The sequence below is a fragment of the Entelurus aequoreus genome, linkage group LG08 (assembly GCF_033978785.1).
Source record: "Entelurus aequoreus isolate RoL-2023_Sb linkage group LG08, RoL_Eaeq_v1.1, whole genome shotgun sequence".
Classification (NCBI taxonomy): Eukaryota; Metazoa; Chordata; class Actinopteri; order Syngnathiformes; family Syngnathidae; genus Entelurus; species Entelurus aequoreus.
The window spans coordinates 60,579,126-60,602,300 of NC_084738.1; the positions used below are offsets into that span (position 1 = coordinate 60,579,126).

The following is a 23,175-nucleotide window of genomic DNA, read 5'->3' on the forward strand; positions in this document are numbered from 1 at the left end:
TAATTTCTAAGAACAAGAATAGACTGTCGAGTTTCAGATGAAAGTTCTCTTTTTCTGGCCATTTTGAGCGTTTAATTGACCCCACAAATGTGATGCTCCAGAAACTCAATGTGCTCAAAGGAAGGTCAGTTTTGTAGCTTCTGTAACGAGCTAAACTGTTTTCAGATGTGTGAACATGATTGCACAAGGGTTTTCTAATCATCAATAAGCCTTCTGAGCCAATGAGCAAACACATTGTACCATTAGAACACTGGAGTGATAGTTGCTGGAAATCGGCCTCTATACACCTATGTAGATATCAGTGGAGGCTCCTCCATAGAGGTGGAGGAGGCCTGGCCTCCCCAATAATTTGAGAGAAGAGAGAGATTTAAAAAAAACAATAAATATATTTATTTTATTTATTTATTTTAACAAAAAACATATTTTTTATTTTTTATATTCATATTATTTTAGTTTTGTTCATAAATCTAAATGTTCCCATGGCTAAAACCCAATATTGCAATTGTAAAGCAACAGGCCAGATTTCCCTATCAGTTTGTATTAAGGGAGGCCAGGCCTCCCCTAGGAAATTAGCTTCTCATAGAAGTCAATGTAATGCATGCTTTTCCATGCCAATATGTGATTGGCCAGATCACTGAAAATGGGTGGGCAACGGAGGCCTGGCCTCACCATGCATTGTGTCCAGGGCTGAAAGATTGACATTTTGTTCGTCCAATCACATGCTACTGGTTCATTTGGAATCAATCCTTTCCTTTCCTAATCAACACAGAAGCCATTTTGAGAATTCGCCAGCCACTTCAGTCAAACAAACACTCGCCATAGTGGCTACGAGTGTCCTATCAACGTGTGCTTTTCAGGAAATTTAGAGAACACCCCTGGCTATCATCCGTGAAGTTTATAGCTCATATAGCCAAATACTTTTGCTTAAAACGACCTCGGAAATCGGCGAGATTCTGGCGCAATTTGAGATCTTTTGTACTTTTTTTTTAATTGTTGAAGGGAAACAAAAAGCAGAGACAAGACCGTTTTTGCAATCAACGTTACAGTTTTTTTAAATCTGGGGATGGATGGCTGAGTTGGACACGTTCTGGATCCACACGACCTGTGAGTATTCTCACTACTTTGCTCTCAAGAAATTGCAGTACAATCTGAATTACTTTTTGGATGAACTGGGTGTCTACCAGTGTTACACCACTAGTTCTCAGTAGTAATAACACTCCATTTTGTCTGTGTTTCTCAGCAGATAAAGCCAACTGGAACCATATTTTTACATATTTTATATTAAATATATTGAATAAAACTACATATGATAAAGAAAGTGTTATCTTATCTTTTTTATATGCTAAACTTGATTAAATTGGTGATTACATGTTGAAGCTGTAGAAGAATGAAAAATGTAAGCTAAACAAAATTGTTTTTAACTACATAATTAAAATTCCTGCCTTTTACACATGTTCACTTGGCGTTTATATAACATCCAAATGTCATTTCTCAGCTTAATTATCAGGCAGGCTCATAGACTTACAGCAATGTAATTTCTTCAGGAAGGCACAAGGCTAAGCTCTGCACAATGAATTGCATCAGCAAGAACTTTCTGACTGTAGCTTACACTCCAAATAGTATGCCTTTGGCCAGCACAAAGACAGATAAGAGAACAGGGAACATTCCATCGCGAGTGAAGTGAGCAAGCGGAAAAAAATGGCCTCCTCAATTCTGGAAGTCACCAGCCTCCACTGGTAGATATTGCACCAAAAACCAGACATTTGCAGCTAGAATAGTCATTTACCACATTAGCAATGTATAGAGTGTATTTCTTTAAAGTTAAGACTAGTTTAAAGGTATCTTCATTGAAAAGTACAGTGCTTTTCCTTCAAAAATAGGGAAATTTCAATGTGACCCCAAACTTTTGAACGGTAGTGTGTATACGTGTGTATATATGTATATGTGTGTATATATGTATATATACTGTATGTGTGTTTATGTGAATATATATGTATGTATGCGTGAATATGTGTGTATATGTATATACTGTATGTGTGTATATATGTATATGTGTGTGTATATACTGTATATATATACATATATATATATATATATATATATATATATATATATATATATATATATATATATATATATATATATATATATATATATATATATATATATATATATATATATATATGTGTATATAAATATATATATATATATGTGTGTGTTTACCTCCCTGCTTGGCACTCAGCATCAAGGGTTGGAATTGGGGGTTGAATCACCAACAATGATTCCCGGGCGCAGCCACCGCTGCTGCTCACTGCTCCCCTCACCTCCCAGGGGGTGAACAAGGGGGATGGGTCAAATGCAGAGGTTAATTTCACCACACCTAGTGTGTGTGTGACAATCATTGGTACTTTAACTTTTCTAACTTTATGTGACTGGAAGGATAGACAGAAAATCAACAATACTATTAAACCATGGACATGTAACCACACGGTTAATGCTTTCCAGCCTGGCGAAGCTTAACAATGCTGTTGCTAACGACGCCATTGAAGCTAACTTAGCAACGGGACCTCACAGACCTATGCTAAAAACATTAGCTATCCACCTACGCCAGCCCTCATCTGCTCATCAACACCCGTGCTCACCTGCGTTCCAGAGATCGACGGTGCGACAAAGGACTTCACCCGATCACAGATGCGGTTGGCGGCCCGGAGACGGAGGAAGTCAAGGTGAGGTCGGCGGTTAGCGCGTCTGCTATCCATCTCTGTCCTCCTGGTTGTGTTGCTGCAGCCAGCCGCTAATACACCGATCCCACCTACAACTTTCTTCTTTGCAGTCTTCATTGTTCATTAAACAAATTGCAAAAGATTCACCAACACAGATGTCCAGAATACTGTGGAATTTTGAGATGAAAACAGAGCTTTTTGTATTGGATTCAATGGGGTCTGAATACTTCCGTTTCAACGATTGACGTCACGCGCATTCGTCATCATACATAGACGTTTTCAACCGGAAGTGTGGCGGGAAATTAAAAATTCACTTTATGCCGTATTGGCATGTGTTGCAATGTTAAGATTTCATCGTTGATATATAAACTATCAGACTGCGTGGTCGGTAGTAGTGGCTTTCAGTAGGCCTTTAAGGAGAAACCTGCTTCACTATACAAACTTTTCGATTTACGAACCCTGTTCGAGAATCAATTACAAAACCCAAAACCAGTGAAGTTGGCACGTCTTGTAAATGGTAAATAAAAACAGAATACAATGATTTGCAAATCCTTTTCAACTTATATTCAATTGAATAGACTTACGTTAACGAAAAACAATTTTTTTTTTGCAAATAATCATTAACTTGGAATTTAATGGCAGCAACACATTGCAAAAAATTTGGCACAGGAGAAATGTTACCACTGTGTTACATGGCCTTTCCTTTTAACAACACTCAGTAAACGTTTGGGAACTGAAGAGACCAATTTTTGAAGCTTTTCAGGTGGAATTCTTTCCCATTCTTGCTTGATGTACAGCTTAAAGGCCTACTGAAAGCCACTACTACCGACCACGCAGTCTGATAGTTTATATATCAATGATGAAATCTTAACATTGCAACACATGCCAATACGGCCGGCTTAACTTATAGAGTGACATTTAAAATTTCCCGGGAAATATCCGGCTGAAACGTCGCGGTATGATGACGTATGCGCGTGACGTAGTCAGTTTAACGGAAGTTATGGTAGCCCGTAGAATCCTATACAAAAAGCTCTGTTTTCATTTCATAATTCCACAGTATTCTGGACATCTTTCGCAATTTGTTTAATGAACAATGAAGGCTGCAAAGAAGACAGTTGTAGGTGGGATCGGTGTATTAGCAGCGGACTACAGCAACACAACCAGGAGGACTTTGTTGGAGAGCAGACGCTCTAGCCGGCGACCTAACCTTGACTTCCTACGTCTCCGGGCTGCCAAACGCATCGGGGGAAGTCCTTCGTCCTTCCGCCGATTGCTGGAACGCAGGTGAGCACGGGTGTTGATGAGCAGATGAGGGCTGGCTGGCGTAGGTGGAGAGCTAATGTTTTTAGCATAGCTCTGTGCGGTCCGGTTGCTAAGTTAGCTTCAATGGCGTCGTTAGCACAGCATTGTTAACCTTCGCTAACCTGGAAAGCATTAACCGTGTATTTACATGTCCACGGTTTAATAGTATTGTTGATTTTCTGTCTATTCTTCCAGTCAGGGGTTTATTTTTTTTGTTTCTATATGCAGTTAAAGCACGATGCTATCACATTAGCTCGTAGCTAAAGCGTTTCGCCGATGTATTGTCGTGGAGATAAAAGGCACTGTAATGTCCATTTCGCGTTCTCGACTCTCATTTTCAAGATGAGTATCCGAGGTGGTTTAAAATACAAATCTGTGATCCACAATAGAAAAAGGAGAGAGTGTGGAATCCAATGAGTACCTAAGTTACGGTCAGAGCGAAAAAAATATATGTATTTCACTGCATTCTAGTCCGTCACTCTAACGTTCCTCGTCCACGAATCTTTCATCCTCGCTCAAATTAATGGGGTAATGGTCCGAATCGCTCTAGCTGCGTTGAAAACAATAGGAAAATATGAGGGAGTGAACAACTTGTGACGTCACGCTACTTCCGGTAGGGGCAAGGCTTTTTTTTATCAGAGACCAAAAGTTGCGTACTTTATCGACGTTGTTCTATACTAAATCCTTTCAGCAAAAATATGGCAATATCGCAAAATGATCAAGTATGACACATAGAATGGATCTGCTATTCCCGTTTGAATAAAAAAATGTCATTTCAGTAGGCCTTTAAGTTGTTTAACAGTCCGGGGGTCTCCGTTGTGGTATTTGACGCTTCACAATGCGCCACACATTTTCAATGGGAGACAGGTCTGGACTACAGACAGGCCAGTCTAGTACCCGCTGTTGTAACACGTGGCTTGGATTGTCTTGCTGAAATAAGCAGGGGCGCCCATGGTAACGTTGCTTGGATGGCAACATATGTTGCTCCAAAACCTGTATGTACCTTTCAGCATTAATGGTGCCTTCACAGATGTGTAAGTTACCCATGTCTTGGGCACTAATACACCCCCATACCATCACAGATGCTGGTGTGATGCCTTCACGGAACTAATGTGTAGTGAAGTAGTTGCCCGTAGGTCCCTTTTTGGGTGTGGGTATTTCCTCCCCCTCCCCTCAGAGGAAACTTGGGAAGCTTCCTAAAGCTTCTTAAACAATGCCTGTGTTTTCCAGGGGTTAGACTATGAACACAACCTTTTGTCTACTGAACTCACATGCCTGTGAAACCTGTAACACTGGCTATTCAACTTTGCGCCTTTAACAACCCGGATGGTTCTTTTCCTCTTTGGTCCGGAGGACACGACGTCCACAGTTTCCAAAAACATTTTGAAATGTGGACTCGTCAGACCACAGAACACTTTTCCACTTTGCATCAGTCCATCTTAGATGAGCTCGGGCCCAGCGAAGCCCACTGCGTTTCTGGGTGTTGTTGATAAATGGCTTCCGCTTTGCATAGGAGAGTTTTAACTTGCACTTACAGATGTAGCGACCAACTGTAGTTACTGACAGTGGTTTTCTGAAGTGTTCCTGAGCCCATGTGGTGATATCCTTTACGCACCGATGTCGCTTTTTGATCGTTCAGTGATTTCTCCAGATTCTCGGAACCTTTTGATGATATTACGGACCGTAGTTGGCGAAATCCCTAAATTCCTTGCAATAGCTGGTTGAGAAATGTTGTTCTTAAACAATTTGCTCACGCATTTGTTCACAAAGCGGCGACCCTCGCCCCATCCTTGTTTGTGAATGACTGAAGCTGCTTTCATACCCAATCGTGGCACCCACCTGTTCCCAATGAGGGATGTTCCAAATAAGTGTTTGATGAGCATTCCTCAACTTTCTCAGTCTTTTTTGCCACTTGTGCCAGCTTTTTTTAAACATGTTGCAGGCATCAAATTCCAAATGAGCTAATATTTGCAAATAATAACAACGTTTTTCAGTTCGATCGTTAAGTATCTTGTCTTTGCAGTCTATTCAAATTGTGTATAACAATTTATAAACAAAACCACAATCATTCTTAATGTACCATATCATATCTTATTATCTATTATGCTGTACAATTAACTCTGATTTAACAAATTAAAACAATAGTTGATTTAGGCTTTCATGGAAGCTGCTTTTATACCCAATCATGGCGCCCACCTGTTCCCAATGAGCCTGTTCACCTGTGGGATGTTCCAAATAAGTGTTTGATGAGCATTCCTCAACTTTCTCAGTCTTTTTTGCCACTTGTGCCAGCTTTTTTTAAACATGTTGCAGGCATCAAATTCCAAATGAGCTAACATTTGCAAATAATAACAACGTTTTTCAGTTCGATCGTTAAATATCTTGTCTTTGCAGTCTGTTCAATTGAATATAAGTTGAAAAGGATTTGCAAATCATTGTATTCTGTTTTTATTTACCATTTACACAACGTGCCAACTTCACTGGCGGTTTGTAACTTCGTAAATCGAGGTTCCACTGAATTTGTTTTCTTGTCCACGTACAAACTGCGTGAACATTTAAAACATTTTTTCTTAGCGTGACGTCATTGTCCGTCAGATGTTTTTCTCGTTATTTTCCACTCGTGACTTTTTCCATGTTTCTAATTGGCCAAAAATGGACTCACGTCATTTGTCTCCTCCAGGCTAGACTACTGCAGCGCACTTCCTGTCGGGATCCCCAGCAAGAACATCCAGAAGCTGCAATGCATACAGAATAATGCTGCTAGGATCCTGATGAGAGTGCGGAAATATGACCACATCACACCAACTCTCAAATCCCTTTTACTGGCTTCCTGTTCCACTCAGGATTGAATTCAAAGTCTCCCTACTAACCCACCAGTGCCTCCATGGAAATGCCCCCCTCTACATGCTCGTCACTCCCGTTGCATGATGGGTAGTGTAGTTGTTATATTCCCTAGCTCGAAACATCTTTCCCCCTATAAAGAAATAATGTTAACTCAATAAAGTGTATTTCTTTTTTTAGCTTTAACTTTTCATTTTTTAGCATTGTAACCACATTTGCAAACAACTTTTCTCTTCATAGAATATTCTTTCTTTCTTTAAAGTGCAAAAATGTCAAAGCATCATAACAAACAGTTATGTCAAATAGCAGCAGAATTGCACTTTTTGGAGAGCTGTATTATTTCCAGTTTTGTGCCCAAGGGACTGATTTTATTTAACACTATATTATTATTTATACACCTATAGTGATCACGGAGACAGGTTGTTTTTGTGTTACTGTATATATTTGTTTTTCTGAAAAATCCCACTTAATATACTTTGGGTAACAACAGTCAATGTTTATTTATTTTATTTTATTTTTTTAGGGGGGTAACAGTCAATATTTATTTATTTATTAGATTCAATTGTTTTCTTATATAATAAAAGTGAGCTTTTGTTAAACCAAATATTGTGTGTTTTTTTCCATATACAACAACCTATCTGGACTCGATAAGAGAATCGATAAGGAATCGGTTCGATAAGAGGATTCGATAATAGACTCAAACTCGATAATTTCTTATCAAACATCATCCCTACACACGACACCTCCGCTCCGGACAGGCTAACCTCCTCCAACCTCCGAGGACAAAGCTACCAGTCTGTGGAACGCTCTCCCTGACCACCTGAGGGCACCACAGACTGTGGATGCTTTTAAAAAAGGCTTAAAAACCCTTATTTTAGATATAAGCATACTAGTTTTAGCTATTTGGCTGTTGTAGTTTTTATTTGTATTTATTATCTTATTTTTATTTGTTTTTGTTTTTTTAATACATTGTAGCACTTTGAGGTTGTTTACTCAATGTAAAGTGCTTTTTACAAACAAAACCTATTATTATTGTTATATTATGATAGCGCCACCTGTTGCTGGTGAACATGGCCTCAGCATCCTCCATCTTGGCTCCCCTCCTCCTCCTCCCTTTTCATCGTCACGGCGTGTTTTCCCTGGCAGACGTAAAAAAATCCAGCGTCTGGAATGGAAAGACTCACGTTACCGCGCCGACACATGTGTTTACGTTTAAGGCGTTCTGCACAGCACCTGATGAGAGAGAAACGGGAGGCAGGAAGTCGCTGGAAAGTGTGATTCAGGCCCGAGAATGTCCATGAGAGGCTCCTGTGGGTGCTCCTGTGGCATCATCATCATCCTCCTCATCACCAGGGAGGAAGGGGCAGAAGACGGGGTCTGGTTCTGCTTGACCCTCGAGGCCGACTGAGGTGGAAAGAATGCGCAATCCAGCCGGAGAACACGTTAACGTAGACCGGGGAGGGGGGGGGGGGGGGGGAATGGCTTCCTACTAGAGTTTTTCCCACCACCCTGAACTACCTCACCCACCATGGCGGACCAAACGAGGAGGAGCGATGGAAAAGGTTATGCATGGCAAGAAAAACGCTATAAGGCTTGACAAGGATGGGATAAACTCAAATAAAACTAACTTATTATTATTATTATATATTTTTTTTGCAATAAACAACTGAAAAGGAGCAGTGGTTCTAAAACATGGTACCAGCATGATGACCAACATTGAAATGCAGTAGCGTAGTAGGCCCAAGTATTCAGAAAAACAAGTATATTTAATATTTTTGCCCACTGTAACATTACACACGGTTCGAACAGTAACACTGTGTTTGAATTTAGGGAAATAAAACACTGTACTTTTAATTTAAGTCATTATTTGGCCGTACCACAAGATGGAGCCCGCTTACCCAATTATTTGCCTGTTTCACGCCCCTTACCCCGCTCTCCGCCACGACTATAAATAGTATAATTTTGGCAATCAAATTGTTCTAAGTACACCTCTGCATAACATCGTATCCTTAACAACATGAACGAATAAGAAATAAATATAGATCGACTTCTGCCTACCGCCCGAATGCAGCTGAGATAGGCTCCAGCGACCCCAAAAGGGACAAAATGTAGAAAATGGATGGATGGATATAGATCCACTTAAAACAGGGGTGTCCAAACTTTTTCCACTGAGGGCCGCACACTGAAAAATCAAAGCAAGCGGGGGCCATTTTGATATATTTTTTATTTTAAAAACCAACACAATATACGCATAAAAAATATACATTAAGGCCTCCACTCAGGCTTGATCCCGGGGACCCCAAAGGGTTTTGATCCAAAAAATATTTAAAATGTGTCATTATTAAATGATAAATGGGTTATACTTGTATAGCGCTTTTCTACCTTCAAGGTATTCAAAGCGCTTTGACACTATTTCCACATTCACCCATTCACACACACATTCACACACTGATGGCGGGAGCTGCCATGCAAGGCGCTAACCAGCAGCCATCAGGAGCAAGGGTGAAGTGTCTTGCCCAAGGACACAACGGACGTGACTAGGATGGTAGAAGGTGGGGATTGAACCCCAGTAACCAGCAACCCTCCGATTGCTGGCCCGGCCACTCTACCAACTTCGCCACGCCGCCCCTTTATTCAGTATTATTATCTCTAGATCAACATTAGGTCTATCTGTCAATATAACGTTTTTAAAGATTTAAGTCGTATGCTCTTTTTGTCAAAGAAAACCCTGTTTTTTTATGGAAAAAACACAAAACATGCAATATCTTCACCCAATAAAATTTTTTAGAGGAATATTTCACATTATATAATAATTGGAGCCTTAAAAAGGTCAATAACTCATAACACCATTGATTTTAATTCATTATTATTTTTTGAGCAATGACACTTAAAAACAAATCACACAAAAATTATTGGGGAACCAAAACTCATTAAAGTGTTAAAAAATAAATTATACATTTTTTTTTACTGTTTACTTTTAACACAATAATCTCGAGATCAACTTCAGATCTATCCCTCAATTATACGTTGTATTGTTGTTTATGTTTTTGTTTGTTCATTTTAGGCCCTTCTTTAAAAAAAAAAAAGAAACATTTTTTATATGGCAAACACAAAATATGCCTTGGATAGGTCAATAATTCATAATAACATTGATTTTGATTCATTATTATTTTTTAAAGAAAGAAACAGCCTGCATGGCAGCTTTGTGTTATTAGAGTAAACATTGCAACATTTTCTTGTTACATTTCACCTGTTTGCTCTTTCATACCACTTTTTATGTTTTTGATTTTTTTAATCATATTTTAAAATGGGCCGTGGGGCCGTTAAAAAATGACTTGCGGGCCGCAAATGGCCCCCGGGCCGCACTTTGGACATCCCTGATTTAGAACAACCCCCCCTCCCCAGGCATTTACGCATACTTCCTTTTTAAGCTAATTTTGTTGCTCCGTTTAAGTTTTGTAAGGGGCGCCGGAAGTTGGCAGACCCGTCAGCGATCCAGTTCTGTCTCCCTGTAATGTTTGATCCTGTTCTGTCTCCCTGTAATGTTTGATCCTGTTCTGTCTCCCTGTAATGCTTGAATGTTTGTCTGATCTTGAATGGGATTGTGCGGAAAATTTTAATTTCCCGTCTGGGATTGATGAAGTGATTCTGATTCTGATTCTGAGTTGCATAACTCGATGTATGCTGTTTGCATGCTAGCATGCTAACATTAACATGCTAACATTTTAGCCACTTTTGCCGCCATACACCTCAGAGTCACATGTACGGGGACATATGCTAACGACTCGACTAGCGCAGGGGCAATTCACACAAATGTTGCACTACGTCAACGTTCATCTATTTATTATTATTTTCCAAAATTCCCAGATATACAATAATTTGTCAATTTCAGTTATTTGCACCATTTTTTTTCTTTCGACTAAACCGCCCACATTTTTTCAACCAATGTCAACCATTCCGTCTTCAAAAACGTTTGACTTATTCAGGACATTAAAGCTAGCTGTTTTTAAAACGGCAACAATTCCCGGGTGTTGTTGATTTTTCTACAATATTGGACAAAACAGTTAGCACTCCTCCCACCCTTTTTAGTCACGGTTACCCTTTTTTCCCCCTGAAACTAACCTTGACTGCAAGTAAATGTTCCAAAAAAAAACCCTTTGATTTACTCCAAAATTAGACAAAACAGCAGTACTGTCGCAGCTATGCATTCCGGGTATCGATGTCATTTTGACCTTTTGGATTAGGAGTACATGAACTTTGTATTTTAACGCATTGGTAATTTTTGATCTGATAGGAACTAAAATGGCGATGACTTAATTGTCTTGAATACAAACTTCAAATTAACATTTGATGTGACAAACTTTTACAGTTTAGAAAACATATCTTAGGCTTTATATACAAAGCCACTGTCATGTTCTGTGATCATGTTTTGTTTAAGTTATGTTCTGTTTGGTTTTTGGACTCTTTTTAGTTCCTGTTTTCACTCCCTTGCTTTGTCACCAGAGCAACCATTAGTTTCACCTGGTTCACATTCTCACTCACGCACCTGTTGTCAATCATGTCACTGTTATTTAAGCCTTTCTTTTTCTGTTGGCTGTTACCCCTGTTTACCTTTGATGACTTCTGCTACCCATGTTACCATAGTTCCATGCCATGTTTTTTTTTTTTTTTTAAATACATTTTGATTTGTATTTACTGTTTTAATTGGTTTTACCCTTTAAAATCGTTTTTAATCATATTTATTTTTATATTGGTTTTATATTTATTTTTTGTTTTTATTCAGTCATTGGTGGAGCATAATATTGTTTTTAATATTGGTTTTATATTGTTTTTAACATGGCTGTGCAGCACCTTAGAAACATTCTTGTTGTTTAAATGTGCTATATAAATAAAGTGGATTGGATTGGATTGAAGTGAGTTTTGTCTATTTTTATGTCTCAGTAAGTGTTTTCGTTTTCATGTCCATAGCTTTTGCCCAAGTGCTAGTTTATGGTTTCATTAGTCAAGTTTGTTCTCCGCGCCTTTAGTTTTGCACCTTTTGCTAGTGTTAAAATAATATCATGTATTTACCTTCACGCCATGTCCACTCCAACTTTACTTGCATCTCGGGAAAACAAACATCCCAAAGTCCGTGTCGTGACAGCTACTTTGACTCATGGTACTGTTCAAATACCCAGAAAGCAGTGGGAGTACAGTTGTAACTAAACCGTATACATGGTATGATGATTTTAATGTTAATAAAATGATCAAACTGTGTATAACAATTTATAAACTAAACCACAATCATTCTTAATGTACCATATCCTATCTTATTATCTATTATACTGTACAATTAACTCTGATTTAACAAATCAAAACCATAGTTGATTTAGGCTTTTTAAAGCTATCTCCAAGATTACTTTGGACTCGGTTTGAATATCTATGTAGCAGTAGGGGTACAAATATGGTTACCGTAACTTAGAAAGGTAGGCTGAATAGCTACCACAAGACCCTGAGGTAGGGATTAGAGAAACATTTTTCAAAGCTTAATGCATGCTTTGGCACAAGAAACCACCCGCTGACCAAATGTATGATTACAAACAGCTGTATCTTAGCCACGGGTTGTGTGATGCATTGATTTGTTGCATCTGTTATGGCAATGTCACATTAAATGTTTTGCTGATTAAAATAACGCATGTATCATAAATAGGGATGATACTCGAAACCGGTTTTCCCGGTTGTTTGATAAGAAAATAACCGAGTCCTCGGACTCAAATCCCTTTTTGAGAACCGGTACCCGTTATCGAGACCACTATAGTAAAGAAAAGAGTTGGTTCTTTATTCGAATCCCTCGGAACGAATCCCGTCCCGACCAGAAATGCTCCGTGTGACATCACAATAAATCAGTCACGTAGCTCAGTCATTAGGCGCAGATAGCGAAAGCAGGAAAACAATGGACGGGAAAAAGCGCTCCAAGGTGTAATAAAGTTCAAAACAAAAGGTATAATCCAATTAATAACTTTACTGAGAGATTTGAGCAGGGTACAAACTCATGAAGAACACTTTTACGACCCACCGGAAACATAGCAACCAGGCTAGCAACGAACCTCCTTTACGGCAGCTGGCGCAACGTTCTTAAAGCAACCGCAGCACATACATATATATACAACACATCTCCCTTTTTTAACTTTTGTTTTTCACACTGTACATGTGTTGTCTGTCTAATTATAAATAATGCAGACGAGGCGTGTTGGCTGAGTTCTTGACGTTTACTTTCACGGGTGACGACATGCAACAACACTTTTCGGGGCTACCGCGCATGCTCGTCACTCCCGTTGCATGATGGGTAGTGTAGTTGTTGTATTCCCTAGCTCGTAACATCTTTCCCCCTATAAAGAAATAATGTTAACTCAATAAAGTGCATTTCTTTTTTTAGCTTTAACTTTTCATTTTTTAGCATTGTAACCACATTTAGCAAACAACTTTTCTCTTCATAGAATTGTCTTTCTTTCTTTAAAGTGCAACAATTTCAAAGCATCATAACAAACAGTTATGTCAAATAGCAGCAGAATTGCACTTTTTGGAGAGCTGTATTATTTCCAGTTTTGTGCCCAAGGGACTGATTTTATTTAACACTATATTATTTATACACCTATAGTGATCACGGAGACAGGTTGTTTTTGTGTTACTGTATATATTTGTTTTTCTGAAAAATCCCACTTAATATACTTTGGGTAACAACAGTCAATGTTTATTTTTTTTATTTTATTTTTTTAGGGGCGTAACAGTCAATATTTATTTATTTATTAGATTAAATTGTTTTCTTATATAATAAAAGTGAGCTTTTGTTAAACCAAATATTGTGTGTTTTTTTCCATATACAACAACCTATCTGGACTCGATAAGAGAATCGATAAGGAATCGGTTCGATAAGAGGATTCGATAATAGACTCGAACTCGATAATTTCTTATCAAACATCATCCCTAATCATAAACATGTTTCTATTTAGCTAACATGGTACAAAACCCAAAAGCAGTGAAGTTGGCACGTTGTGTTAAATGGTAAATAAAAACAGAATACAATGATTTGCAAATCCGGACAAAATGGCGGCGCATTGAAATGCAGCAGCTTGAAGACGCTCTTGGGAGTGTAGAGCGATTTGGCAAAAAACACCCGTCATTTCACAATATTATGTCAGACCCACTCGACATCCATTGCTTTCGGTCTCCCCTAGAGGGGGGGGGGGGGGGGGGGGGGTTACCCACATATGCGGTCCTCTCCAAGGTTTCTCATAGTCATTCACATTGACGTCCCACTGGGGTGAGTTTTCCTTGCCCGTATGTGGGCTCTGTACCGAGGATGTTGTTGTGGCTTGTACAGCCCTTTGAGACACTTGTGATTTAGGGCTATATAAATAAACATTGATTGATTGATTGATTGAACTTATATTCAATTGAATAGACTGCAAAGACAAGATATTTAATGTTCCAACTGAGAAACCTATTTTTTGTGTGCAAATAATCATTAACTTAAAATTTAATGGCAACAACACACAGGCACAGGGGCATTTTTACCACTGTGTTACACGTTTGGGAACTGAGGAGACACATTTTTGAAGCTTCTCAGGTGGAATTCTTTCCCATTCTTGCTTGATGTACAGCTTAAGTTGTTCAACAGTCCGGGGGTCTCCCTTGTGCTATTTTAGGCTTCATAATGCGCCACACATTTTCAATGGGAGACAGGTCTGGACTACAGGCAGGCCAGTCTAGTACCTGCACTCTTTTACTATGACGCCAGGCTGTTGTAACACGTGGCTTGGCATTGTCTTACTGAAATAAGCAGGGGCGTCCATGATAACGTTGCTTGGATGGCAACATAAGTTGCTCCAAAACCTGTATGTACCTTTCAGCATTAATGGTGCCTTCACAGATGTGCAAGTTACCCATGTCTTGGGCACTAATACACCCCCATACCATCACAGATGCTGGCTTTTCAACTTTACACCTTTAACAGTCTGAATGGTTCTTTTCCTCTTTGGTCCGGAGGACACGAAGTCCACCGTTTCCAAAAACAATTCGAAATGTGGCTTCGTCAGACCACAGAACACTTTTCCACTTTTGCATCAGTCCATCTTAGATGAGCTCAGGCCCAGCGAAGCCGGCGGCGTTTCTGGGTGTTGTTGATGTTCGCTTTGCATAGTAGACTTTTAACTTGCACTTACAGATGTAACAACGAACTGTAGTTACTGACAGTGGTTTTCTGAAGTGTTCCTGAGCCCATGTGGTGATAACCTTTACACACTGTTGTCGCTTTTTTGATGCAGTACCGCCTGAGGGATCGAAGGTCCCCGGGTTTTAGGCCTTGCAGGGATTTCTCCAGATTCTCTGAACCTTTTGATGATTTTACAGACCGTAGATGCAACAAGCAAGAATGGGAAATAATTCCACCTTCGGTCTCTTCAGTTCCCAAACGTTTACTGAGTGTTGTTAAAAGGAAAGGCCATGTAACACAGTGGTAAAAATGCCCCTGTGCAAACTTTTTTGCAATGTGTTGCTACCATTAAATTCTAAGTTAATGATTATTTGCAAAAAATAAAATGAAGTTTCTCAGTTGGAACATTAAATATCTTGTCTTTGCAGTCTATTCAATTGAATATAAGTTGAAAAGGATTTTCAAATCATTGTATTCTGTTTTTATTTTACTTTTATGTGCGTTCATGTGGTCAAAAATGATTGAGTTATAATGACATCCTAAAATTTTCAAATGTTACATTTATTTGTCTTTATCGATGGATCCTCAAATATATCAAAACAATATCCAATTATTTGTATAGTAACATCTTTGCAATTGTTTTGCAAATATTTTTCTATATAAAAACACTTAACCACAACTATGCAGTGTTACTTTCTTGGTATTGCACCAGATAAAACCCGGCTCCATGTACTTTTTCTATCTGGAAAATCTGGTCCATGGAGGCAATTAAGTTAAAAAAAAATGAGCAAAAGAGGATGGGGTCAAAATTAAGACCGATTTGAATACATTAATTTAAGTATTAAACTACAAATAAAAGTGAAGCAAAAACTTTACATTAACATTACAAAGTACAGTACGAGGAACCGAGCTGATTATTGCAAGTTAAAATGCAAAGCTAACGTCTTCTTATACAGTCGGCTGTTTACCTGGAGCAGACGTTGACGATGATGATGTCGCTGTTATCGTCATCAAATGTTATCGGTGCCCGGTAGGTCCGGCTGGTTTTGGTCGGTGACAAAAAAGTACCGGATCCGGTGCCCACCCCTAGAAACAAAGTATGATCGTAATGTAAGACATTAAACATGATGTAGCGTAGCGCTTTTATTTTGAAGCCGTAAAAGTGTGTGACACGAGTGTCTTGCCATGTTCTGATGTCAGATCGACTGTTTGCAATAAAAAAAAAGTGTCACTTCAAAGTCCTGCCAACAGTCTTTGATTTCTGTTAAGCTTTTACGATATCTTACTTACTAAATCATTCAGTCACAATCTTTAAATGTTGCGTTATTACTGCACCTTACCCATAATCTGAACACGGAACCGAAGCACCACCTACCTCTGAACGACACGCGGAGCAGGCGTTTGCTGCAGGGATGTCGCCTCTTCTCACGCGGAAAATAGTCCTTTCTTGTCGGGAGAACAAATTCACCATGGCTTTGAACCTGATATTTCCATAAGGTAGACTTTCCTTTGTCCATTTCTACTTGTTTGTGGCTTATCAGTAGCAAGTGAACTGCAGCCAAGTTCCCTAGCTACGGCACGACCAGAGGGTCGAAAAAGAATGTGTGCGGGTTAATCGCCCATTAAAAAATGTATAGTTAACGCATTATTATCGCATTAACTTTGACAGCCCTAATATATACATACATACATATATATATATATGTATATATATATATACACATACGCAAACGTGATCATATCGCACCTATCCTCAAATCACTCCACTGGCTCCCTATTGCATCCCGGACCCAATTTAAGATCAACCTGCTCACTCACCAATGCATCTACGGCAACACCCCCTCCTACCTCAAGGACCTAGTTTCCCCTCAACCCCCCCTACCCGCAGCCTCCGCTCCTCAAACACTAACCTCCTCAAACCCATCAGGACAAAGTTACAATCTATGGGCCGCCGGGCTTTCTGCTCGACCGCTCCCGAACTTTGGAACGCTCTCCCCGACCATCTTAGAGCACCACAGTCGGTCGACCATTTTAAGAAGGGACTAAAAACCCACCTTTTTAGCACAGCTTTTATCTAATTTCTCTGCCTTCTTGTTTTTAAATGCACTGCTTGCTTATCTGTTTTTTTATCCAGTGCTTTCAGGCTCTTATTTCTACTTTATCTATGTTTCTGTTTTATCTAGTGTGTATCATGATTCATTTCTATTTTAATTTTTTATAATATATTCTTACTTTCTATTTTTATTTTTAATACTTTGTAGCACTTTGAGATTTTAACAAATGTAAAGTGCGTAACAAATGCAATTCATTATTATTATTATTATTATTATATATACACCTATACATATACTTTATGTATGTATATATATATATACATTGAAGAATGTCACTGAACGCAATAAAACTATGAATGAACACATGTGGAGTTATGTACTTAACAAAAAAAGGTGAAATAACTGAAAACATGTTTTATATTCTAGTTTCTTCAAAATAGCCACCCTTTGCTCTGATTACTGCTTTGCACACTCTTGGCATTCTCTCCATGAGCTTCAAGAGGTAGTCACCTGAAAGGGTTTTCACTTCACAGGTGTCATAGTTTTGATGCCTTCAGTGACAATCTACAATGTAGAGAGTCATGAAAATAAAGAAAACACATTGAAATGAGAAAGTGTGTCCAAACTTTTGGCCTGTACTATCTATATATATATATATATATATATATATATATATATATATATATATATATATATATATATATATATATATATATATATATATATATATATATATATATATATATATATATATATATATATATATATTAGGGCTGCAACAACTAATCGATTAAAATCAATTATTAAAATAGTTGCCGATTAATTTAGTCATCGATTCGTTGGATCTATGCTATGCGCATGCACAGAGTATTTTTTTTTTTTTTTTTAATTAATTTTTTTTAAAATAAACCTTTATTTATAAACTGCAACATTTATAAACAGCTGAGAAACAATAATCAAAATAAGTATGGTGCCAGTATGCTGTTTTTTTCCCCAATAAAATACTGGATAGGATAGAAATGTAGTTTGTCTCTTTTATCCGATTATTTATCGATTAATCGAAATAATAATCGACAGATTAATCGATTATCAAAATAATCTTCAGTAGCAGCCCTAATATATATATATATATATATATATATATATATATATATATATATATATATATATATATATATATATATATATATATATATATATATATATATATATACACACACACACACACATATATGTATATGTATACATACATACCTGTATACATATACATATACACACACAGAGCTTAGGGCTGTGAATCTTTGGGTAGTACAAGATTCAATTCAAATCTTGGGGATAACGATTCAATTCAGTCCATCTAAACCGGTTGTCAATTCAAAATCAACCCTTTTTTAATAACATTGGGTGCCAGTTCTATGATTAACTGCATCCCTCCATAAAATAGACAAAGAGCTCTGATAAACTTTTATATTACTTAAGAGAAAACTGGTTTTGTTAAATAAAATCATACCCAAACATTTAATCAAGTCAAATACAAACAAGGCAACAAGAGAAATATCCAACACTTCTCTTTTCTAAAGTAAATCTGTACAGCAGATACGATCATCTACATCAGTGGTCCCCAACCACCGGGCCGGACCGATTGGTACCAGGCCGCACAAGAAATTTAAAAAAAAAAAAAATTTTTTTTTTTTTTTTTTTTAAATTAAATCAACATAAAAAACACAATATATACATTATGTATCAATATCGATCAATACAGTCTGCAGGGATACAGTCCGTAAGCACACATGATTGTATTTCTTTAAGAAAAAAAAAACCACAACCCAACCACATTCTGCACAAACCTGCTGCACAAGTTCACATAAGCCAAATATAGAGTCTACTTCCCTTTTTACTTTCGCTTCCTTTCAATCACACGCTTGACTCTGCCTTCCTCGCAGAATGAAAGTGAGACGTTCTCTGTGGGGAAGAAAGAAGTTCCTCCCCTGGCTGTCGCTGCTGGGGGTCCTGTGCGGCTGCAGCTACTTGGCTCACTATCTCCGTGGCCCGCTGCCGTGCCGCGCCCCGACCTTCTGCAAGTACAACGTGAGCTGCTCGGCCGTGTACGACCTGCACCCGGAGGAGTTGGAGAGGTCGCTGGTGATCAGGAGGAAGGAAGTGGCGGAGGACCGGGATGAGACCCTGCGCGACCTCACGGCCGACTGCTCGCTCTTCCTTCGGCTCAGAGGCTACGACGACGTGTGCGCCACCGAGCAGGAGACACACTTCCAACTGGCGTACTCGCTGGTGGTGCACAAGTCTGCCTGGATGGTGGAGCGGCTGATCAGGACGCTGTACTCGCAGAGTAACGTCTTCTGCATCCACTACGACCGAAAGTCCTCCGCTACGTTTGGGTCGGCGATGGAAGGTTTAGCTCGCTGCTTGCCCAACGTCTTCATCGCCTCCAAGCGCGAGTACGTCATTTACGCCGGCATCAGTCGCCTGCAAGCCGACCTCAACTGCCTCTCCGACCTCCTGGAGGTGGACCTCCCCTGGAAGTACGTCATCAACCTCTGCGGGCAGGACTTCCCCCTGAGGACCAACATGGAGCTGGTGTCAGAGCTGGCCGGCCTTAGAGGCGCCAACATGCTGGAGACGTGCCGACCCAGCAAGTACAAGAAGTGGAGGTTCACCTACCACCACAAGCAGAAGAACTGGGATACGCCACAGATAACGTGGCTGGCCAAGAGCGCCCCGCCTCACGGCATCGAGATGTTCACTGGCAGCGCCTACTTCGTGCTCTCGCGTGAATTTGTTGTCTACATCAACTCCTCCGTCGTGGTCAAAGACTTTCTGGCCTGGTCTAAGGACACGTACTCGCCCGACGAACACTTCTGGGCCACACTGGTGAGGCTGCCGGGCGCACCGGGCGAGGTGCCCAGGGGCGAGCCGGACATCACCGACCTGATGAGCAAGACCCGTGCGGTCAAGTGGCAATTCCACGAGAAGAAGCTCTTTTACCCGCCCTGCACGGGGAAGCACGTCCGCGGCGTTTGCATCTACGGCGCGGCCGAAGTGCGCTGGTTGCTCGACAGCAGCTGTTGGTTCGCCAACAAGTTTGACCCCAACGTGGACCCGGTGGCCTACCAGTGCCTGGAGGAGATACTGCAGGAAAGGCAAAAGTTCTTACAATCAAACGCAACGTCCATTTTTGACTAATGAATTTTTACGCCACAAAAGAAGCACAAGTGACTCCTTTGGTGTCCCACAGGGATCAATCTGCAGCCCACCGTTGATTTTCCCTCATTTCCTTCATCATCACTCACATGCACACACAGAGGAGCCAGGTGAATAAACTCTATCACAGGAGCCCTCAGAAAAAGTTGAGTCCTACAAAGATTTTTATACTTCAAATATTGGACTGTTTACAAACCAGAGTTGTGTTTTTCACTACCGAATTTGGAGGCGCTGGAATCGCCGTGTGAAATCACTAATGCTAATCAGTAGCATGTACAGTTTAAGAACAACATTTGTCAACGAGCTATTGCAAGGAATTTAGGGATTTCACCATCTAAGGTCCGTAATATCATCAAAAGGTTCAGAGAATCTGGAGAAATAACTGCACGTCGAAAACCAACACTGAATGTCCGTGACCTTTGATCCCTCAGGCATCAAAAAGCGACATCAGTGTGTAAAGGATATCACCACATGGGCTCAGGAACACTTCAGAAAACCACTGTCGGTAACTACAGTTGGTCGCTACATCTGTAAGTGCAAGTTAAAACTCTACTATGCAAAGCGAAAGCCAATCATCGACAACACCCAGAAACGCCGCCGGCTTCGCTGCAGCTCATCTAAGATGGACTGATGCAAAGTGGAATAGTGTTCTGTATTCGAGTCCACATTTCACATTGTTTTTGGAAACTGTGGACGTCGTGTAATAGGCGCAAAGTGTAAAAGCCAGCATCTGTGATGGTACGGGGGTGTATTAATGCCCAAGGCATGGGTAACTTACACATCTGTGAAGGCGCCATTAATGCTGAAAGGTGCACAGAGGTTTTGGAGCAACATATGTTGCCATCCAAGCAACGTTACCATGGACGCCCCTGCTTATTTCAGCAGGACAATGCCAAGCCATGTGTTACAACAGCATGGCTTCATAGTAAAAGAGTGCGGGTACTAGCTGTACTTAAGCTGTACATCAAGCAAGAATGGGAAATAATTCCACCTGAAAAGCTACAAAAATTGGTCTCCTCAGTTCCCAAACGTTTACTGAGTGTTATTAAAAGGAAATGCCCCTGTGTCAACTTTTTGGCAATGTGTTGCTGCCATTAAATTGTAAGGTAATGATTATTTGCAAAAAAAACAAGTTTCTCAGTTGGAACATTAAAATATCTTGTCTTTGCAGTCTATTCAATTGAATATAGGTTGAAAAGGATTTGCACATCATTGTATTCTGTTTTTATTTACCATTTACACAACGTGCCAACTTCACTGGGTTTGGGTTTTGCAGAATCTGAGCCATGTTTATTTCGGGTAAAGACTGCGGCACGTGTGACGTCATGACGTCTCGCGTGCGGGTCAGACTACGTTCACATTAGATTTCGCATTGTCTTGTAATGTGAACAATTCATTCAAAAGATCGCATTTGACACCCAAAAATTGGACATCCTGCCCTGCAGTTTCCATGCACACTGCCCCCTGGTGTACGGCACTCTTACTACAAGTTATGGTAAATGGTAAATGGGTTGTACTTGTATAGCGCTTTTCTACCTTTTTAAGGAACTCAAAGCGCTTTGACACTATTTCCACATTCACACACTGATGGTCGTTATGTAGGCGCAAGGACGGCAAAATATACTTGTGGCGGTAAACACTGGATCCTATCACATTCCAGCCATGCTTCCAAAGGGATTCTTTGAAACAGAGCGCATGTGAGGAGTAAAAAAAATAAATAAATAAATAAAAAGTGAAGCTGGAGGAAGTCGTCTGTGTGGAGGTGGAAAACATCTGCCCGCCAACAGTGTCATGGACGCACGCCAAGTAATGGGAACGCTGTCGCCGGAAAGACTGGGAAGGATTTCTTAAAGTCAAGCAGCTCAAGAGGTTGAAGTTCTCCCTTAATGGGACAGAAAAAACTGCAAAGGGGAGCGGAGGTACTCAGACACAATGTTGAAATGTTGACGTTTCCTGTTGTTTTAGTCAACAGTGAGCCCACCCAGCCTGTGTGTGTGTGTGTATGTAGGTGTGTGTGTGTAGGTGTCAGCCCCCTTCTTGCCCCGATAGCGACACTTTAGGGGCAACAGACCACCTCCCAAGCAGGGTGGCATCCAGGGGCCGTGCAAATGAGAAGAGGAGGAGCTCTGCTTCATCCCAGATCTGTCCCACTTTGCTGCATGCCATGACTCAAGCACAAAACATCCAGTGGTGACACCAAGTGGTCTTAATATCTCCCATTTCATCCTTTTTCTTGAAGATTCCATGGATCCATGCATGAGGTCTAGCTGGTGGCCACCTGCTGGTCCTCAGGGACGGATTAACCAAAAATGTACTGTGGAAGCAGTTTGTAACGATACCAATATTTTGGTACCGGTACTAAAATTATTTCGGTACTTTTCTAAATAAAGGGCACCACAAAAAATGGCTTTATTTTAACAACAAATCTTAGGGTACATTAAACATATGTTTCTTATTTAAGTCCTTGAATAAAATAGTGAACATACAAGACAACTTGTCTTTTAGTAGTAAGTAAACAAACAAAGGCTCCTAATTTAGTCTGCTGACATATGCAGTAACATATTATGTCATTTATCATTCTATTATTTTGTCAACATTATTAAGGACAAGTGGTAGAAAATGAATTATTAATCTACTTGTTCATTTACTGTTAATATCTCTGTACTTTCTCTTTTAACATGTTCTATCTACACTTCTGTTAAAATGTAATAATCACTTATTCTTCTGTTGTTTGATACTTTGCATTAGTTTTGGATGATACCACAAATTTGGGCATCAATCCGATACCAAGTCGTTACAGGATCATATATTGGTCATATTCAAAGTCCTCATGTGTCCAGGGACA

At 39.7% G+C, this 23,175-nt stretch overlaps 1 protein-coding gene and 1 long non-coding RNA gene across 5 annotated transcripts in view; one reads left to right on the forward strand and one right to left on the reverse strand.

The window, feature by feature from the left end:
- Positions 1-2,752: 2,752 nt before the first annotated feature.
- The window catches only part of LOC133656135 (uncharacterized), a 217,827-nt gene continuing 197,404 nt past the window's right edge, over positions 2,753-23,175 (reverse strand). For 3 of the 4 annotated variants that reach the window (XR_009827106.1, XR_009827102.1, XR_009827104.1), the window contains exons 8-11: positions 16,026-16,143; positions 7,922-8,270; positions 6,688-6,760; positions 2,753-2,834 (exon numbers count right to left, since the gene is read on the reverse strand). This is a non-coding gene — a long non-coding RNA (uncharacterized LOC133656135). The remainder of the gene's footprint in view (positions 2,835-6,687; positions 6,761-7,921; positions 8,271-16,025; positions 16,144-23,175) is intronic. The other variant, XR_009827103.1, reaches the window with a different exon arrangement.
- Positions 16,314-22,710, forward strand: LOC133655157 (beta-1,3-galactosyl-O-glycosyl-glycoprotein beta-1,6-N-acetylglucosaminyltransferase 4-like). The gene is made up of 2 exons (XM_062055096.1): positions 16,314-16,554; positions 19,055-22,710. Exon 2 carries the CDS (start codon positions 19,056-19,058, stop codon positions 20,310-20,312), a length of 1,257 nt encoding a protein of 418 aa, XP_061911080.1. The 5' UTR covers positions 16,314-16,554; position 19,055; the 3' UTR covers positions 20,313-22,710.

What these genes read in the sequence shown, in the direction of transcription:
- LOC133655157 (XM_062055096.1), top strand. Translation starts at nt 19,056, where the DNA reads ATGAAAGTGAGACGTTCTCTGTGGGGAAGAAAGAAGTTCCTCCCCTGG.